The 21,274-nt window shown below is 51.8% G+C and overlaps 1 protein-coding gene across 7 annotated transcripts in view; it reads left to right on the forward strand.

The window, feature by feature from the left end:
• The first annotated feature begins 15,223 nt into the window (after positions 1-15,223).
• Positions 15,224-21,274, forward strand: part of SRGAP3 (SLIT-ROBO Rho GTPase activating protein 3) — a 64,984-nt gene continuing 58,933 nt past the window's right edge. For all 7 annotated transcript variants that reach the window (XR_014934766.1, XR_014934765.1, XM_015875333.3 and 4 more), the window contains exon 1: positions 15,224-15,467. Coding sequence is in view for 4 of the 7 variants with exons in the window: in XM_015875333.3 (XP_015730819.2) it covers positions 15,401-15,467 (67 nt within the window). In the remaining 3 variants the exon portion in view is untranslated. The remainder of the gene's footprint in view (positions 15,468-21,274) is intronic.

The following is a 21,274-nucleotide window of genomic DNA, read 5'->3' on the forward strand; positions in this document are numbered from 1 at the left end:
GGCAGGAAATCACTGCATTGTTTGCATGACTGTTAAGAGAAACGCCAATGAAACGGATGTTCATATGCTGCTAAATGTTACTTGAAGTGTGTTCCCAAGGCATTCAAGAGCTGTACAGATTCTTAGAGACTGTTGCACAATGATGTTCCAATGGCTGTTGGCACCCGACCCATGTGGGAGGTCAGTGGTTGCTCCACTGTGTGCTGCCCATCTCCTCTAGAAACAAACTGGCTGAGGGGCACTGATCCATCTCTGTCATTCTTTGCTGCTCCTGTTCCTCCTGCGGTGGCACCAAAGCTGCCTGGCATCCAGCTCTGTGTAGAACCATAGAGAAGAAAATAGTTTGCTCTTCCAACATAGAAAGCTTTTGAGCAGCATTGGGAGCATTTTGGTGAGCGTGGCGTGTCACATTCTGTGTTCTGTAACCTCTGTGAGAAAGCACAGCTTGCGGAGGGCTTTGGGTGATTACCGCTTCCTCCCCACGGCTGCTCCTGCTGTGCCTTTCGGTTACGTTCTTAGTCCTGCTCTGCTTACTGCTGCAGGTTCCATGGGTTTAAGACAGATATGAGATCGCGCTGGGGGATTTTTGCAGGTGCCTGCTGAGCTGCTTGGGGGAGGAGTGGCTCACATAAGCACATTTATTTCTTGTGTTAGGACACCCTGCAACAGGGTCTCTGAGTAAACAGGGGTGTCCGCATAGCGCCATTCAAACCCCAGGGCATGCTATGCACCACTCAGCCCATCTGCTTTGAGATCATCTTAGTGGCTGTGACGGCTCCCCTGCCTGCAGTGAGATGGAGTATGAGTCCCTCTGCATAAATTATTGCAAAACAAACCCAGGCTGCAGTGCTGTGAGTAGAGGAGGTCGTTAAATTCCGCAGTGAATCTGCTGTGCCGCTGTCAAGGCGTGCCTGTATTTGTGAGATGGTTTTCGCTAATGAGGAAACTTTGTCTCCTGAGGAATTTGTAATTGAAACAGCAAAGCATAGTCTGGTGGCTGCAGAGAGAAGCAGCTGCCAGTTCTGCTGGGTGACCTGCCCTTACATCACTGGGCGCTGCTCCTCCATGGGCACCACACGTAGCTGGGACACGATCTGTTCTGGAGCTCCCTGCCTGCCCGCAGGTGGAGATTTGCTGCCTGCAACCCTGTCTGCAGGCTCAGGTTCATCCAGCACCCTGCCCATCCGCTGTTTCCCACAGCAGGTCTCTGTCGGTACCAGCCCAAGTGCTGCTGGAATTGAGAGAGCAATGTGCAGTGCTGGTGGGTCCCCTTGGGCCCTGCTGGGTGGTCTGTGTGCAGCCAGGGCTCTCTTCACCCAGCCCCATGGAAAGTGTCTACAAAGCATGTGCTGCACAGCTTTCTGCAGCCCACTGCTCCAGGTTGCTCCCAGCCCTAAGGAGATCTCCGAGCAGCACGAAGTGACCCCACACTCATGCTGGATGTGCACCCATTAACATGGCAGGCTGTGGCTGCCCTGCCCCAGATGGCTCCAGCTCCATGGTACTGTGCCTTCAGGCTGCCCCATGGCTGCAGGCCGGGGTTGGGCACTGCTGCTGCTTCCCCAGAGCAGGGCCTGAGCATCCCCAGCTGTGTTCGCTGTGCTGTGGGAGGGCACATGTGCAATGAGATGTTGCCTCCTGCTGTGGGGCCGCCTTGGAGTGGCTTTTCAAGTCCTTCCTGTGGCCGAGGGCTTTTATGTGTGTTTCAGCTTCAGTCAGTGTTTCAAACCACATAGGCTGCATTCATATGTTTTAAATAACATGACTTGATCGGGAGACCACACACAGAAGGAAGGCCGTGGGATGAGACCATTGCCATGGGCCAATGGATAATTGAAGGAAGCAAACCTTGTGCTTCCTCCCTCCTAATTTAGGAGAGTAGTTTAATTGGAGGGAACTGTGGTAATGGGAAGCTCAAATGGAGAAGTGCCTGTCCCACTTACTGCTGTTAAATTGCAGCCTCGGGCTGTTTGATGAGTTCATTGCAGCAGGCTGTGTACATTCCTGAAGCTGATGTCTGTTCAGTTTGTTTGAGGCAAAGTTTGAAGGCAAAACATTGTCAGCTGGTCTAATTGTAGTGATAGTGGGAGGAGAGGAGGAGACAGCGTTTCCCACAGCCTGCTGTGCAGTAACAAGGAGCAGTGCTGGCTGACATCTTTACAGCCACACCTTTACACTTCACTGCCAGATCCCCATGGGTCCCCGAAGCTCCACTGTGGGATTTGTGCTGCTGGGGACCGCAGCTGTCAGAGCCGCCTCCCCCTGTGCCATGTAATGGGGCACTGCAGCGTTCTCCATCCTTTGCCTAATCATCTCTTGACCACAGCTGCATGGTATGTGGCCTCCCACAGTCCTGCCTGTCTGGCTTCCTAGATCTGTTCAATATTTTAATTAATGGTTTGGATGGTAGAACAAAGAAAAGGCTATACTGGGCTTGTGGATAACACGTAGCTTGAAGGGACTCCTCCAGGAGCATTGGAGGAAAGGGCTGGGATTTAACATGAGCTGCAATAGAGGATGCTGGTATGCAATGATGAGCACCAGGCATGCTCTTCTTGAGCAACAAAATGCAGCTGCAGCAGCACGAGATGCCATGGGAAGTGGGCAGAGCTGGGTGTGAGTTCACAGCATCATGTTGGGATGCCCTGCATCACAGAAGGTGTGCGTTGGTGGAGCCTGCCTGCTCCTGGGGGCTCTGTCAGGGCTGTGCTCACTTCTAGGGCTGCAAAGTGCATGACTGGAAAAAGGGAGAGTGCTTAGAAGGTGAAAAGAGCGTGATCTAAAAGGCATGACTTCTAGGAGAAATTGGCCAAAAATCCAACTCTTTTCTTAAAAAAAATAATAATGGGAAAATATACGGGGAGGTAACGCAAGGAACACAATTACCCACCCAGTACGTGCATCATCGCGTTTGCTGTTAGCACCTGACACGTCTGATTAGTTCCTAACTGAGAGCAAAAGGTTACCGAGTGTCAGAGCACACGGCTGCTGTGTGATGCCCTGAATGCTGATGAGCATCTGCGTAGTTTGCATTTGCGTTTCACTGCTACCTTTCATGTGAAGCTTTGTTTTCCTCGCTGCTAATTTATTACAGGTAAATTGCAGCTTGCATATTAAAAGAGCTGCCAAATATCACTTGGGGGCCAGAAGAACTCTTACAGAATTGTAGGCTCTTTTTTATTTTTCCCTTCAGAAAAGCCCTTTTCGGTTATTCTCTCGGATGAACTCTTACAATTGTAATATTGTAACATCAGAAAAGTTGTATTAATTTACCTGCTGCTAAACTCTCTGTGACCCTGCTATGGGGATAGTGAGACTCTGAGCTACCGCTCTGATGTCTGTTATCTTAAACCACGTTTCCCAGAGGCTGTGAGGTGCTCAGCAGTCTTTCTAGCCCACATACTTTGGGCTGAGAAAAATCAGTTTCAGCCACTTTTCTACAGAAGCAGAGTGCTGTATTCCAAGTGGCGGCACGTGTGTGCTTTGACCTCTTTCTTCCTCTGAAGTCACCGTAATAAGCGCCTGACAGTAAAGCTGTCAGGATGTAAAAGCAGTGATTTCTCATCATAATGTTCTGTTGTTTCCAACTCAGTCATTTCTGTGGTACAAAATCAAACTGGTCCCAGGGAGGTCTGAATGGAGCACAGTGCGGCTGTGACTGCAGTGACAGCAGCCCACCTGCACCTCATGGGGCTGTGTAACATGAGGGAACAGATACAACACATGCAGTGTTCCATCAGTTCCAATTCAGCTGTGCCTTTAGTGGGATGTGCTTAGTACTTTGTTTGGTCCATGTTCATTTGCTAACAAAGTTGTTTTCACATCTAGAATGGCTGCCGTGTACAAATCACAAATCAAATATCGAAGGCTGCACTTTGAGAGAAAATATCACCTTGATGGTGAGAGATTTGATGCATGAGGGGTATGAGAGAGGGAATGTAGCCAAAGGGTGGGCAAGGGCTGCGATGAAAGGACGTGCTGAAGAATCACATCACATCCGCGTTAATGTAGAGCCAATGCTCCTTTGTGCTTCCACGTTGCTGGGTGAAAAAATCCTAATTCTTCAGAGTATGTGTACATGAAGAATAGCAAAAGCTACGTTAGGATTGGGGTGGTGCTGCCAGCTGTGTGCTGCTCCGTTGCTTCTTTAAAAGAAATGATGTGGAGAGAATACTCATCTCTTGTGTGGAAGGACCACTGGAAGGGAATAAGAAATCGGTGATGGTTTCATTGCTTCCACCCCTTCAAGGTGAGATGGAAGCAGAAAGACAAGTGGAATTCTAAGGGTGAGAAATGGTGCTAGTATGAAAAAATTCTCTTCTACATCTGGGAAGGATAAAAATAGGAGCTGGGAAGTGATGGGACTCACTTCGTGCTGTTACCAGATGGGAAGAATGCAAATACAGGCGTGCACGGCTTTTGTGTTCGGCTGATTGAATGTGAATGGCTCAGTGGGCAGCGAGCAGTGGGGAGAGCAGGGCTGGGGGTCCGGTTTCGGGAGGGGCTGAGTTCACTTGACAAAGGGTTATAAAACACAATTCAAAACCAAACTCCGCTGACCACCACGTGGAGCAACATGAACAACTCTGAAAACGTCCTGAAGTGTTCAGTACCTTCCATCTCTTCACAGAGGGCAGCTGAAATGAACCTTTTACTCTAATCACGTTGTGATACCTTTCTTGCTTTCTTAGGGAGCAAAAACAAAATAAAAAACCCCAAACTGACCCAAACGTGAATTATGTCACTCTGCTGCACGCATTATGAGTCCGAACATGTCTGCTATGATGGTATTCCTCTTCTCAGCTATTGCTTCTGCAGCAACACGAGGACTGTGCTCTCAGCTTGCATTTTGTATTAACAGCTCTGAGTTCCTGCTGTGTGGATTCTGGCTTCGGCCACTCAAAACCCCAAAGGAAGTGCTCAGGCTTCAGGTTGGGCTCCCCATCCTGCGTGCTGCTCACAGCTGGGCAGTCAGAGCTGCCATAGAGCCCCACTCTGGTTCTGGAGGGAAACTTGTGCCTTTCCCTGGCCATGTTACTGCACACTGTGGCAGTGCTGCAGGCTCTGGCTCAGCTCTGCACGCACTCTCCTCTCCCTCTTCTGGTAACTTCCACATCCATCCTGACCTGCTTGGTGCAGGTCTACATGGATTCTTCACACGTTTAGAAACAAACCTTCTGCGTGTTCTGGTTCACATGGTGCTGAATGCCCTGTTTAAGGAAGTGTCTGTCACTACTTAACAGATTCTACAGCGCTGTGTTTTCTGGGGAGATGCCTTCTGGTATCTTTTGATCTTCTGGTACCATTTGACTCAGTCTGTAAAATTAACCGCGGGGAATCCAGAATTCCCATAAGCCGCAGGTACCTGCCACTGAGCTGTGAAGGTGCTTTAAGTGAAGCTGGGGAAGTTGTGTGATGCCACAGGGAACAGAGTCTGGAGAAAACTTCAGGTTTAAGTGTTCTCACTGCTCCGCCAATGTAATAATTGTTTGTTCTATATCCATGTCTACATGGCTGTTACAAACAGACGTCTTCCATTGAGCACAGCTCATGTAATGCACTGTAGCCATCTCAGTGAGTCTGGGCTGGTTCAGCAGCAACACCTCAGCAGGGTCAGCATCCTCCCAGTGCTGGCCAGCAGCAGCACTTTGCTTGAGGGGACTTTGAGTGCATGATGGCAATTTGTTTGCTGCAAAACACTGAAGCCAGAAATTCAAGCCTTGTAAGTTTGTAATTATGCAACATGACAGATCATCAAACCTGTTTTGTTATGGCCTGAGCTACCCACCCTTTTGGAGTACCAGGTTTGATTTACTGTTGATATGGTCATTTACGTGAATTCCAGTCTGCGAGGCTTTATTTCAGAGGATGTAGAAACCCCAGCCATTACTCACATGTGCTCACTGCTTCTGCAATTCGGCTCATAGAAGCTGTACCTGGTGCTTTGTGGGGGCCTTGCACAGCACATATGCGATGCTGTGGCCATGCACAGTTGCAGAGCAAAGCCCCCCATGTTAGCAGCAGCACAGCTGGCACACTGCCTGCGAGGGAAGTGTTGTTTGCTCAGTTTGTGGGCAGAACAGTTTGGGGAAGTGAGTTCTAGGAAAGCCCCACTTTTCCCAAATGTTCCCCTTTCCTTGACCAGTGACCCCAATGCTGTCATACTGTGGGGCAGCATGTGGCTGTCAGTCACTATTTCTGTGACCCATTTTTCTTACCTGGGTGCTCTGTGAGCTGAGCTGGCCTGGATGTGCAGTGACAGCTGGAGGAACAGGGAGCAACACCTCTGTCCTCAGTAGAAAATGTAACTTAAATTCCAACCTGAACCACACCTATGTAAAAAGTCAGCTGTGGATCCGAGGTATTTAATGTTGTGTAGGTTAGAGCAAAAGACTTGAATGGTTGATGCTGAGTCTCGGGAATACTGTAAAAATATTTGCAGCTGAATGACTGCAACATTTTGCCTGCCTTCTTGGCCTGTCTCAAGTGTGCTTATGAAACTAATGGCATTGCTGAATTGCTCAGGAAATAGTGCTCCCTCTGTTCTGGCCCAGGTCTTGCCCATGCAGCATATTCTCTATTAGGCTGCAGCAGGCTCTGATGCTGGTGTCAGCTCAATTTCCTCCTCCTTAGCTCATGCCAAGAGCTGGATGCCAAAAGCTGGCAGGGAAACAGCTCAGAAGAACCCAGGAACGAAAGAGGACACGGGAAGGATGCCAGATCCTAAAGAAGTGAGATAGAGGAACCGTGGGGATGGCGACTGAGAAAGAACTGCCACTCCCAGCACTGCTTCCCTTAGCCTTGTAGAAGAGAAAGGAACCATTAAAGCTAGATACAGCTTTTCTCCTTTATCTGCAAGTATTTCTGGACGATCTGCTTGTCTGTCTGGGGAAGAGAGATAACTAAACCCCCAGACAAACCCCATGCCAAAATGCCCTGTTCCATACATACATTTAAGTGGGCAGAGAATGAGCAGATGACCAGATGGGAAGTGAGAGCGCTGCTGGTGCTGCGTGACGGCTGCAGGAGGGCCATGGGGCTGCTCGTGGCAGTGAGGTGCTGTGCAGACATGCAGAGGTCAGGTCATGCTGCCTGCAGACAAGAGGCCTCCAGTGTGCCTGCAGAGGAGCAAGGAGCTGAGGAGCCTTCAGCCTGTGATGTGCACAGAGCTGTGGGAGCAGTCAGTGCAGCTGACCTTGTTGGTATGTGACAGGGCAGCCTAAAGCAGAGGGAGGTGGGGAATGAGAGCTGCCTGCAGTTGCAGAGCTACTCGGAGTGATATTGCCCTTAGAGAGTGAGGATGGAAAAATGAATACCCGGAGTGCAGGTAAATGGCAGCCAGTGACAAGAATGAGATCTGGGCTTCTGTGTATGGCTTGGTGACACTAAACGTGCCATTCAGCAGCTGAGGCTGTGAGCATTGGGGAAAGCGCTGCTGGCACCTGGCCCGTGTGGATTCTCTCTGAGCTGTGTGTGATTCCACATCCTGTGCCCTCAGCTCCTCTCTCACCTTGTCCCATTTGTTCTGATTTTCCTTTGCTCAGAGCAGGATCTCCAGGCACAGCTCTTTCTTGAGAGCTAAATGCCTCTCTGGTATATTTCAAATAGGAAGAGAGAACTCTTCTCTCTTCACAGCAGCCTTTAAAGTGATTTTCAATTAAATTCTCCCCCAAAATATTGTCTCTCAGACAAGAAAAGCTGGCCTTGAGTCACTGTGAGCATGTAGGCTGTGTTGTCATTGCGGGGCTGTGACTGCTGCCAGTTGGATTGGAGGCACTGCATGGCACTGCTCTGGGTGAGCTGGTGCTGTGGGATGCCTGTACTGCTTGTGTGTTTTACTCCTCAGGCACAGGAGCTGCAGCATCCGGTACATCCCCAAAGTGCCAGTGCTATGGGACAGCTGCCCTGCCACACGGGGTCATGTCTTTGCAAGAGCAAGATCTCACTTGGTGTCTCACTGCAATGCTGTGAGATTGCAGTGCAGGAAGGTACAGCTCTTAGACCTGATGCAGGTAGTCAAGGTCACTGCTGTATTTTCTGGCAGTGACACTAATTTAAAATCCACCCGGCTATCTGTGAAGTTGAGGATGAAAACAAGTGAGCTGCACCCCCATTTTGCCTTTGGAGCTCGTTACCTCAGGCTTTGTTCACAACTTCCAGAGGGCTCTGCAGCTGGGATTCTCCCTGTATTTCTGGACAGCCTGCAGGAGATGGAAGTTTTCTGTGGGTAGAGCAGCCGTGGTGAGCAGCACTGCCCTGACCCTCAGCTCCAAGCAAGGATTTGCTCCTGGGCATCTCTTATGAAGTAACCAGCACCTTTGGACTGGGAATGGGTACCATAGTGCTTTGGAGGCTTCGGAGCTGTGCTTTGTCGCTATGTCATCCAGGCAGGTCTGACTCAGCTCTTCTTTCCTCCAGGTCTGGTGGCACAGCTCCCTCTGGGTGCTGCAGGGAGGGGACTCGATGACAAAGTTTGGTTCTCTCCCCACCTTTGTGTTTCACAGAACTGCAGAAGAAGCACAGCCAGCACACACAGGGTGAGCTTTAAAAGAGGGAAACAAGAAACCAAACACTGGGGTGTAACTGAACAACAGCAGGACTGCTATTTTGTGTTGGAGCCTTCCTGACATGGTCCCACTCAGCTGCTGCATCCCCAATAAACGCAGCGTTTCCTCTTCACAGTGTTCAGCTGCCCAGCCAGAAGAACCTGCTCAAATAAAATCATTCTTATGCTATTGCTAAGATCCCTGCTGCAGCTCTCAGGGCTGTGAAAGCTTCTTCAGCTGCTCAGTCCCATGTGTACTGTGGGATGCTCGGCCTCATGATGAAGCTCTGCTACCCAGCTGGGCAACGTCCTGCTGCACTGAGTGCCCAGTATTGCAGTGCAGCAGGAGGGCGGGGAGACAGGGTGGTAAAAATCAGGTTTAGAGCACAGTGTTGCTGGGGACAGAGGGAAGCAAACAGAGCTCTACAAACCCCACAGGCACCAAAGCTTTGCTTTTAAAGATTGCTTCTCATGCTGCACTTCTGGCATCGCTCTGCATTCTGCAGCCACAACCAGGAGAGGCAGCAGCTGGGGCCTGGAAAGATACGCCCCGAGCTAATTGCTGTGGTGTTTTAATTACTGCTCCGTTCCTCCCCAACTGGCTGCTACCAGGAGCGACCATCCACTGCAGGGACACCAGCAGTGCCCCTTGTGGCTTCTCCACGTGGGGAGAGGGCCTGCATATCCCCGGCCAGATGCAGCACTTCATGCTCTGAGCACGCACGCACCTCTCAGCAGCCCCCCTCCAAAAAGGGCTGACACTGACCCACGGCTCCTGGAGACCGCATCTATATTGCCCAGTGTGCAGAAAGGCAGCGATCACACACACAGAAACATTGCTTTCTTATTCCCACAGATTGAGCTCACACACCAAACTATCCACACAAGATTTATACACAAAAGGTATCAAGTCGATAACGTTTCTGTCTGTTCTCACAGTGGCTGGATGGTGATTGCCATGCAATTATAACATGTCAGGCTCTATACTTTACTGCACATGGTTGGGGAAGGGGCCTCACCCAGGCAGGGGGCTTTTTGACCCGTGAGTGTGATTCTAGTATTCTAATGAAGGCAGTCAGCTAAGAACTTGCAGACCATGGGTTTCCTTGCCAAGTTGATGAGGTCTTTGGGAAGGCCCTGGTTAATGATGGCAAGTTCTTTCTTCTCATACCTGATATACTGCTAGCTCAGTTTGCCTAGAATTTGCCTTCCCTGGTGGAAGATGACCTGCTGGCAGATCTCACCCTCTGACTGCACACACCTCCACCCTCAGCTCCCATCGCACTCCCAGCCCTGCTCTGCAGCTGCCGGATCAGATGGAGCAGGGTGAGATGGAGGGGCCCTCCCAGGACTCCACAGACCTGGGTTGGGGATGATCAATCAGCATCTGCCTTTGATCGAGTGGCACAATTAGCGCCATCCGGCCTTTGCTGTTAATCATGCTCCCTTTGTGCCACTGGTGGCAGCTTGTGGCGTTTATGGGCACGATAACGCTGACATTTCTCTTTTCATCTCTTCCTTCACCGCGCATCTCTTCCTTGTGCTTGGCTTGCTTTGAATGCTTTTTATTATGCTAAGCAGCATGAAAACTGTAACGGGAATGGAGTCTCCCGTCAGGTGAAATGTAGCTTCAACAGATAAGTGAGATGCTCTGTGGTCAACCTGTCTCTGAGGAGAGGAAAAAACAAAGGCAAAAGCCCTGACCATTTTCCTTCCCCTCCTTTCACACATAGAGAGCGATGCAGCCGAGCTGTGAAAGAGGCAGGGTTTCCTTCTCAGCTGAGAAGGGGCGCTTCAAAAAGCCCCAAACTTTCCACTCTCCTTTCAGGAAATGACACCGCCGTGCTGGAATTTACAATGAAGCTGTGAATGCAGCCGGAGCTTTGGGCTTCACCGGGAGAAGGCCCCCTCGGCTGGCTCCATTCAGCTATAATGAGAGGGCCCAATTCGCCGTGAAAGGCGCCTTTTCCATGTGGCCCCTTTCCTCCATCAATTGCTGTCAGTGTAACAGAAGGCCCCGCGCAGCTCCCCCACCCCGTGCTCCTCTCCAGCCCCCGGCCCGCCGTGCTGAGCCGCACACAATGTGGCTTTGTTCGGGCACACAGCGAAGCTGCAGTTTCCCAGGCTTTTCCTTCCCCCCGCTGCGGCCATGCAGGGCTGCGAGAGCGGGCACCAAACAATGCGCGAGGGCTCAGACATCCGCGCTGCCCGCAATGGTGGCCGGGCTGCGGTGAGGGTGGGATGCGATGCAAAAGGCAGCAGCCCCTGCGCCGCGTGCTGCTGGATGATGCTCTGAGTCCTGCGAGGAAACGCATCTGGATGTGTGGCTGTGGATTTGGAGCAGAGCAGGAACGTGTCAGCATGCAGGGATTGCCCTGTCCACACCGGGCATGAGGGAACGACAGCCCACACTGCACACCCAGTCAGTCTGTGGCAGCTGCAGGCTGTGGTTGCACATTATGGACCCCATAGTGCCTAAAGTGACTGAATTTGCACTGTAGATGGAGAAACGGCAATCGCATGTAATCGCATGTGCTACATTAATTGCAGACAGTAAATAGCAGTGACTCCGATGTCAGAAAGTGAGTCAGTGCCCAACAGCCACCATCACGCTGCAGCAGTTACTTGGCTTCAGCTGGACTCAGAGCAAAACGTTTGTGAAAACTCTGCTTTGTGGGCTGAGCCCAGAAACTGCTGTCGTCTGCTTCCCCTGTGAGCCACATCACCCGAAAGAAAGCGGTAGGAAAATTCAATTCCTATTTGTAGGATGCAGAGACACAAGCAGTCCTGATCTGCACGTTGCACAGCCACTGCTGGGGTAAATTGATCAAGGAGCAGCTGCACCTCACATGTGAGCAAAATGGGCTCAGTCCTACCAGTGAAAATTGCAATCACAAACCCTGCAGAGTGGAGCAGAAAACGGCTCTTTGTGAGGTAGACTTAATGTCTGCAGGATCTGGCCTTGTGTCTGCGCTCATTGATACTGCTAAATGTGATTGATTGTTCATAAGCACCAATTCAGGGATGATAAAAAGACATTGTGAAAAGAGCAGTAGCTCCTCCTCTCAAGCAAGTTCTTTTTTTGGTCTGTTGCTACAGCAACTCTGTGCTAAGAACAAAGATGACAGCAAGATATTAAATTTTACAGCAACTCAATTGACTCTTGATTTGTCTTCTTTTTTGCCTTCAGTAACCGAATCCTACTCCACTAATTGTGTTAGATTTCAGATAGAAATTATGCCTTCCTGTGGCAAGGATTTCTGTGTTGCTTTTTCTTCCTTCCCCTTAGAAATCAATTACATTGAATTAATTCATTTAAATCCAGTGGGTGATTATAGCCACTAGATTATTTGGATTTATTTCTTTGACGTGTGGACATCTTGTATTTTAAGCCACAGCTCACATTCTTTTCCAAACCCCCCAAAGCCTTAATATTCTTTATTAAGAAACAAGCAGTTCTTGGCAAATTCATATTTGTCAAAGTTCAACTCATGCCAACGGCGCCGATCAAAAACGTACATTCAAAATTACTGTAGCGGAGCTCATCTGAATTCATGAATGTTAGAAGTGGATTTAAAGGAACATGGCTTTCCAGCTCCATTTCCCCCACTTTCCAGTCTCAGTTTCTTTTAGAACACCAGAAGGCCGTTCACACCGTGTCACTTCAGCACATGAAAAATCACCGCACTAAGGTAAAATGCAAAGTGAGCAATGAGCCCATACAGCCTCTGGGGGAACTGCTATCCCAGACCTCAGCTGTCCGAGCTTGAGAACTTCTGCTTGGAGACAGGGAAAACTCCTAATCAGCTGGAACATAACAATATAGCTCTGGCAGTCTCAGCTTCAGCAGTGCACAGGAGTGGCTAGTCCAGGCACAAGCTTGTGCTTTCTTTGTGAGATGAAATCTAAGGAAGTAGAGCAATGGAACAAACTAGAAACAAAGTCTTGTGTCTTTTCCCTGAAAGTTGCTGTGCAAAAGCACTCGCTTGTAGGTTTAAACAGTATGGGCCAAAGCACCCAACCTGCCCTAGGTCAGGACTTCAACAGCCAAGCAACTTTCAGATGCACACTGATATTAGATATTGACATGCTCTTCCTAAAAGCTGGGACAGCTCTGAGTATTGTGCTCTGGGAGAGAGGATGTGGGTTGCTTTGGATGCTGCCGTGCAACAGGAGCAGATCCTGGGGAGTCAGCAGTGCATCACCCACAGAATCTGCAGAGCGCAGCAGGGAAATGAAAGTACGGCTCTGACTGCACAGTGTCTGTAATCTCCCTGAGGAAATGAGAGGTAACAGATCTTTATCAGGAAACTGTTAGCAAGAGACCTTTCACAACTGCTTAAGCAATGTTCACGGTAGTTTTGGCCTTGTATAGCCAAAGTTTTGGTAGACTCAAATGCCTCTTACAGGAGATTGACAGCTGCAGGAAAGAAGTGCCATTGGCAGGTTGTGTATCATGATAGCTTACGCTTTTAGGCACAAGTACATATCCTCCATTTCAGCTGGTCTGCTTCGTTCTTTTTCGTGCAGTATTTTGGGTGCAGAGAACTGATACGTCCCTACAGGTATATCAGTGCCGAGCTACCATGGCACCTCACTGCACAGATGAAAAGGCACAGAGAGAGGACTGGTTCTCTTGTTGGCGCAACAAGATAACAGAACTTTGCTGACAGGAACAAAGTGCACGAGATCAACAAATAAAAACGCAGTGCAAGAAGCTGCGTTGATGCACCTCCAGTTCGTTTCACTCTGGGAAATGTGTCTGTTTCTCGAGCAGCATTGCCCCATGGATGCCTGCACAGCAGACGAGCACTGAGTGGGTCCCAACTCCATGGTTCAGGGAGGACCTGCAGGAGCTCAGCAGTGCTGAGCTGTCCATGTGTCCATGTGTCCATGTGCACTGCCATGCAGAGCCCAACGAACACCTGAGCACAGCTGTGTCCCCCAGGCACACTGGCACAGTGCTGCACAGCCAGGGCTGACAGTCGATGGGCTCTGCAGAACGCACTGTGTGTGGTGGGCACAACATGAAGCACCGACAGTCTGACACTGGAAACAAAGAGTGCAGGACAGCTTCTACCTCAAGAATTTTCCTTAATTTAGGAATTGCTTTAAGCAAACATTACTTCTGCTTCCTGAGCACACACAAGGCTATTGCCCTGGAAGTAATCTGCATTAGTCGTACTGGAGTGACCATGTTGCCATAGTTACTGCTGGGTTCTCTATCCCTCAAGACTGAAGTATTTATTACAATTAAATCCCATCCCATTCCTCATCCAAAAATCCTGTGCTGAAGGTGTCACAAAGTGAATCATAATCAGATCCTTCCTCTTAGAAAGCTGCTTTAAGTACAAATCCCACAAACAATCTCAGACTTTGCTATTTAGCAAAGGTCTTAATTTCTGACTGGAGTTTTCCTCAGTTAATGCTGCTTCTTTATCTGTAGTGATATTTTTAGGAGCAGAAGACCCTGACTATTATAGAATTACGTTTACTTTCTGTTTTGTTTTGTTTTTCTTTCACCTTTGTATTGCAGATTGTTTGGGTAAAAGTTGTTTTCCAAGGCCCCAATCATGGCAGTCTTTGCTGCACATTGAATATCGAGTTGCAAACTCTGTACTTTAAAGGTATGGAATTACTACATCACTTAACCTTGATTTGGGAAATTATGTGGCATTATTTTATACCACAGATCTTTGCTTCACTTCCCAAATTCACTGTTGCCAGAGATTTCCTGGAGAATTCCTTCACACCTCCCAGCTCTCCTTGGCATCCTCCCACCAGCCCCACTCCAAGCACGGCTCTTCTGCAGCAGTGCCGCTGCCTCTGGCTGCTCTTTGGCTCTTCTTATGGCTGCTTGAAGCTCGGAGTGCTCCTCTGTGTTGCAGGCCAAGGCTAGGTAAATTATTTGTTTAGCAGGCTTGGTTTATTCTTTGTAAGCTGGCAGAATGGCTGTATCACCAAATCCCCTTGCATTCATTGGGCTTCACAGGGACAGCAACAAAAGGATTCATTGTGCGGAGCAGCAGTGTGAGCTCAGCTGGGACCAGGAAGATGACTGGAGGCCTGATGCGATGGGCTGGGAGTGCAGGCAGAGCACAGGGAGCAGCGTGGGCCACTCCGGGATCTGCTGTGTCCCTGTGCCACGGGCACCTCAACTGCAGAGAGCGGCTCTGCTTGGCCAGGGCCCCGTCCGGGCACCTTGCTGTGAGGACACGGGCAGCTTTGCTCCTGGGGCTGGGAGATGCACTGTGCTGTGCTGTGCTGTGTTATGCTGCGCTGTGCTGTGCTGTGCTGGGCGCTGCCACGTTTGGTTCGACCCTCGGGGCCACGCAAACCTCCCAACACCTCTGTTACTTCCTGCACGCTGTCTCGCGGCCTGCCCGCCTGCCTGGGGCCGTCCCGCTCCGCTGCTGCTCCTGCGGTACCCAAAGCATCGCACGGAGGTGCAGACCCAGCAGCAGCAGCTCCCGACGGCACAGCCGCGGCCTCCAGAGCCGCGACAGCCCGGCAGCACCCCGGGGCCGCGCCCCGCCTCCGCCCCGCCCCGCCCGCTGCCCGGCTCGGTGTGTCGCTCCGTCCGCCGGCGGAGGGCGCGGCCCGCAACCTGAGCGCGGGAGCGGCACGGCACGGCCCGCCCAGCGCCGCACGGAGCAGCGGGGCGGGGCCGCAGCGCGGGCGGGGCCGGGCCGGGCCGAGCCGTGCCGTGCCGTGCCGTGCCGTGCTGTGCCGTGCCGTACTAGGCTGGGTTCGGCTCCGCGGCCGGCGGCGCTGCGCGGTGTCCCGGCCCCGCCGATGCGGCCCGTGGCTGGGTGAGGCGGCGCGGCCGAGCGCCCGCCCGCAGCCTCCCGAAAGATGTCCTCGCAGGGCAAGTCGAAGAAGGACAAAGAGATCATCTCGGAGTACGATGCGCAAGTGAAGGGTGAGCGGCGGGCGCTGCGGCGGGGCCGCGCCTTTGTGTGCGGGGCCGGAGCCGCGGGCGGTGCGGGGTGGGCGCGGGGCCGGGGGCAGCGCCGGGCGGGCTGAGCTGAACTGAACTGAGCTGAACTGAGCTGAACTGAGCTGAGCTGAGCTGAACTGAGCTGAACTGAGCTGAGCTGAACTGAACTGAGCTGAGCTGAGCTGAGCTGAGCTGAGCTGAACTGAGCTGAGCTGAACTGAGCTGAGCTGAGCTGAGCTGAGCTGCGGGGCCGCCGGTGGGGCCGCGCCGTCCGCGATCCCCGCTGTCGCGGCTGAGGCGCCCTCGGTCAGCGCCGGTGGCTGCGGGCTACGTCGGGGCGCGGCGGAGCTCCGGGCGCAGCTCGGCAGGTGCCCGGCGCAGGGCGGCAGTGCGGGAGTGCGGGCGGGTACGGAGCCGGGCGGGGGCCGCGGGCGGGGAGCGGAGCTCCGTGCGGAAATCTGAGTCGTTCCTGTGTGGGTTCCTCCGTGTTTCTCTGGGAAAGGCTCGGATCGATCTGGTCAGGGAGGCCCTGATCTTGCGGGTCTTATGTAAGGCACCTCGGCGTGCGGCAGGCAGCGCTGCCAGGGGACATGGTCGTTATGCAAGCCCGGCTCTGCAGAACCAAGGCGTCAAAGCGCAGCGCTGTATTCGTGGTGTTAGAGTACAGCACCATCCGAGGTAACGTCTGCTGGGACCGCTGAGCACCACGTATCAGCTCCACCTTTCATTCAAGCTGGGCTTGTTGTGTGGAGGTCGGTGCTCCCCGAAGCATCGCAGATGCCTGCAGTGTGGTGGAAGCATTGCATTGTTGCATGTGTGCAGCTGGCAGAGTGCGGGGCCTCCTCTGTGCCATAGAAACAGGGCATTTAATGGCAGTAGCCAAGTGTTAACTGGTGTCCATCCATGGATAACTTCAGTTTGTGAGTGCGTCGGTTGCAGTGTCAGTCTGTGACTCCAGCTATCGGTGGTCCCTTCCCACACCCTGCCCAGTCATTGCGATGCCCCCCGCGCTGCCCCCTGCTGCTGCTGGCACACGGAGCTCCCGCAGCCTTCGGGTGGTCGTCCTTACGGGCACCATTTTGTGTTGTGCAAGTCTGTGCTTAAGGCAGAGCTAATTAAAAACACAGCACGAGCTTTCTGAGAACGAACCTGTGACCACTTCCTTACTTTCCCTGGAGGTCACTGTGGTTGGACCTTGAGCTCTGCAGGCACCGGGTGCTGTGTGCGTACCCTGGTACCCTGCGTGGTGCAGCGCTGCCAGGCCCTGGGGAGGGGCTGCCTGCTGACACGGTGCCATTGTTTATTTTCTTACATTTCAGTCTTTTGTAGCTGGCTTTGAAGAGTGATGTAACAGTCACAACACACTCTGCTCAGTGCCAATTACCTTTCTTGTGTGTAATTTGGGCACACTGATGTTATGGCACCCTGCTGTGAGGCAGACGAAGTGTTCTCTCAGCCCGTGGTGCTGTTCAGTCCTGCAGGGGGGATCCGTGTGTCCACAGCTGCGGGCGGTGCTGGGGCACTGCAGGGCTGGGCAGTGCAGAGCTGGGTCACAGCTGGCTTGGGGCTGCTCTGCTCCATGAAGTTCTGCTGCAGACGTCTGCGGTGGGTTTTTTTGTGTTTTTTAATTTTATTTTACTGTGTTTGTAACTGGAATATTCATTTGCTGCGATCACTCTTGGCCTGACATCTGTTGTAGCCTCATGGGCTCCATATGTTGGATCATGAATGCCAGGGTTATGTATAAAGATGGTTTATTGCAGCATGGTGATCACGTCTCGGGCTGATTTCTGGGCAGCGGTAACACAGGCAGAGTGCTGGTGGGACTGTAATCATTGTTTGGTGCTATTGTGTGCCCAGTTACGTCTCCAAAAATGGCCATTTTCTGACTGAGGGCATCCACTCTGCTCTTGTGTCTCAGCAGCGGGCAATGCAGGTTTCCCCACATCTAAGGCCAGGGGGATGCAGGAGCCAGAGGAGCCCTTGGGGCGGCTGCATTGGTGTCACACAGCTGGCACGGGGGGTCTTATTGTCACCCAAGCCCTTGAGGGCAGTGATGTTGACACAGATCCTGCCTCCCAGTGCCCGCTGCCCTTGGCTCAGGCTGCATCGCTACCCCAGGAATCTGCTGCTTCACTTCAGGGGTTGGAAGATGGACGCACTCTGCAGTGGGCTGCCTCTGAAGGTGTCACATCAGAGATGGCCGAGTGCTGGCCAGGGGGCTGCCAGCACACAGGGGACTTGGAAAGCAGCAGCCATCTCGCAGTACTGGAACACGGGGTTGTATGAGTGTTGTAGAGAAGTTTGACAGGTAGGCTGGCAAAGCGTGACAGCGCAACAACAAAGAACAATATGTTGCTTAGGAAAGTTGTGCTGGCAGCCCTCCTGCTGGGGCCATTGTTAATGGTGACAGGGGATGGTGTGTGATGGGTGTGGGGCTGAGCTCCTGTGCACAGGGCACTGCCGTGTCCTAAGAATTGGTAGGTGCACCATTTGTGTGGGAGGTGTGACTGGTGTAAGTAGGATTTAACTGGAGAATTCTCTTCCTGCACAGGGGTGTTGTATCAGCTACGATGACTCTGTATCTCCTTCCCCTCTCTGGAGAATTGTCTGCTTTTCTTGTGGTGGGAAGGAGTCACCCTGGAGATGCTTTAAGGGTGTGGATGTGCACACACGTGGGACAGTGCTGGGGAGGAGCTGGCTGTGGGCTGATAGCGGCTGTGTGTGCATGCAGAGCCTGCGGCCTCGGGTCTCTGTGGTTAGGAGTGGAGGTACCCGGGCCCTGCTGCAGGCTGCCCATCCTTCCGGCTCTGTGCAGTGTTTGCCATCTGTCTGTGCACAGGGACCTCTTTCTTTCACCTCTCCTGTGTTTGCTGCTGACAGGCGTGGCCCTGCACACGGCCTCTCCTGTCAGTTCCGTGCTGAGGGTCCTTGCTTTCCCGTCTGCTGCTCTGCATCTCACTTCAGCTGTCAGGCAGACCGGCCCCACACCAGCTGCAGGTGCTCACGTGGTGGTACCAGAAAGGAAACATGAAGGATACCTCTTAGGAGGCAGCTTTCCTTATTTGTCTGCCTTAAATGTACAGACATTAAAAATGAATGCTAATTAAGATGTGACCGTGTGTTTACAGCTGCCACGTTAAAGCTGCTTGCAGAATACAGAGTACGGTGGATCCTTAGATGCACCATTTCATACGTGCAGTTTTAATTGGTCTGTCTGGCCAGAATGATAAATAAATGCATTTTCTTCCTCATTACTCTTGAATGCATGATTTGTTGCTTTAAATGCAGCAAAACTAACCAGTTTTAATAATGTAGACAGAACTGCCTATAGTACGGTGTAGTAAATCTTGCAGAAAATAGGGCATGCTGTTGATTGGCTATTAAATTTCATATTGCTTCCTGAAGCTTTTTTTAATCCCGGCAAAATTCAGGTCATTGTATGATCTGTGTGGTGATTGCTGGCAGGAAGGCTGCTGTGAGCCCATAGCATCTTGTTCTGTCAGATGCTGGCAGGTGAGGAGCATCCCTGGTGATCCTCAAGGCAACGGCCTTCAAAAGGCACAGCTGGATGTGGAGAGATAGAGAGACCAGTTCTTACACATTAAGGACTCTTAGTTGCTGTGTGAGCTGGGCATAGAGCAGTTTTTGATGGATTTAGCATGCAGAAACACTAAGAAGACGTACAGCCCTGTGGCCAAAGAGAGCCAAAGTGTTCTTCCCATTTTCATTGAAGAACCACACCTTAGGTTAATTTATAATTGCTCGTTAGCTTCACTGTATTTTTGCTATTGCAGCCGCTGCGTCCTTTCCTGTCTGCTCTCATTTCCCACACAATGGTCTCTTTCCACTTTGCTCAGAACATTTTGGGACAATTTCCACACCAGATTATTTTCTGGGGTCGCAGCTCGCTCAGGTGGGAAGTTCGGTTACTGCTGGGGGAGGCATCCAGGCTTGGATCCCAGCAACCCAGGTAATGCAGTGCTTTTGTGCCACCCTTGGGTGGGCTGTAGGTGGCTGCTGAGCATCCAAGGAGCCGTCTGCAGCAGAAGGATTCTAATGAAACCACTCTCGTTTCTACCCTTAGACTTCAGAACAAGCGTTCCGATCGCTCCTTGTTTGCTTGACTCCCATACAGGCTTGTTTGTTGTTGTCTGTCGTTACTCCCTGAGTTCCCTCACTGGGTCTGATGGCGTTGCCCTGGCAGGTGGGCTGTGTGTGGGACCCTCGTGTGCCAGGGCCGGGAAGGCCATTGCAGAGCAGAGGAGAACATGAGTGTGATTCATAATGGAGATGAACTGGAAGTGTCTAATGGAAACGAATGTGATCTATCAGATGTTTTCTGCTCTGCTAACACCAAGGGTGCTTCAGCAGAGGCCTCTGGTGGCACAGTGTGGTTCAGTCCTGCAGCCAGGTGTGTGCACGCAGCAGAGGCTGGGTTACTCCTTGCTGCGCTGTGCTGGGTGGCAGCTGGAGCAGTGGGTGGTGGCTGGGCAGTGTGTCCTGACCTGATGTGCAGCAGCGGAGTTACGGGGCCTTGGGATTCTTATGGAAGCTGCTCTGTGAAACAAGTACGAGGCTGTGGGTCTGCACCAAGCCCTCTTGTCTGGGTAAGGGCCTCCTGCCCTGCACGGCTTGGGTGGCTCCTGGATCACCTCCTTCCTTTTGCTGAAAGAAATCTGAGCAGATATAGGTTCTCTGTCCTTCGGGCCGTAGTGCACACAAGCAGCAATGGTGCAACCAGTGCTTCCAGCAGAACTCTTGAAGGTTGGTTTCATTTCAAACTTTGCCACTGTTACTTTCTTCCAATGCATTGAGAAATCAAAATTCAGCTGTGTTTGGCAGCCTGCTGCAGCAAAGAGGCCTCCATTGGCCCTTGCTCTGCTTTGGAGGCCTGCTGTATGTCCTCAAGCTCCTGCCTTGGGCCAGAGATGTCGTGCGGAGGCAGGAGAGAACATATGAACCTGCAGAGCCGCAGCTGCTCTGCGGTGTGTATCCCTCCAGGTGGGACCAGTGCCACCACAGTCCTCTGAGGGCTGGGAGCTGCTGCTCCGGCTCTATCTCTAAAGCTGGTGGTTTCCTTTTTGCTTGCTGACAGGTAGTTGGGTGCGGTAGGACTGCTGATCAACCTATCCTACTCCTGATGATGGTGAGAACCTCCTGCAACCCATATTTGTGGCCCCAAGTCAGTATTTTTAATGGTTCTAGGAGTGCAGCAGCAAGCAGACTGCAGGTGGTTAATGGGTGTTTGTACGCCTTCACAAGGTGCAGCATTGGCAGTTCTGCATGTGTGGTTTCAGCACCGGTTGGGAGCAGAATTTACTCTCCTGTTCTGTTGGCCCAGTTGAGGTGGGGAAAGAATAACGTCCCTTTAAGCTCTTAAATTTTTTGTTGCCTGGATTTGGCTTTGTTTTGATGGCTGTTTTTCAGTCTACCACCCACAGCAGTGACATGAATCACCTTCTGAAATGCATTTACCACTGTCAGAGGCATTTGTAGTCCTGCCATGTGGTCAGTGGCTGCGCAGGTCAGGCGAGCACCGCGTGCCAGCTGCTGCAGGGCTGGGAGAGGAGCAGTGCTGTGGGCATTGCTGGCTGCCATTGCACCATGGCACAAAGTGAGCGGCCCTTTTTGCAGCCTTGGTGGCGATTTGAGCCCAGAAGGCTTTTGCTGTGCAGTCAGCAAGGCAGCCTCTTCAAAAAGGATGAATATTTCTTACTAATAGCTATTGTGCTGTGTTTGCCCCACCTCTGTATGTGTTATTGGTTTGTATCATAGCAGCAAGGGAG

The sequence above is a fragment of the Coturnix japonica genome, chromosome 15 (assembly GCF_054131305.1).
Source record: "Coturnix japonica strain WE chromosome 15, WE-NBRP24, whole genome shotgun sequence".
NCBI classification, from domain to species: domain Eukaryota; kingdom Metazoa; phylum Chordata; class Aves; order Galliformes; family Phasianidae; genus Coturnix; species Coturnix japonica.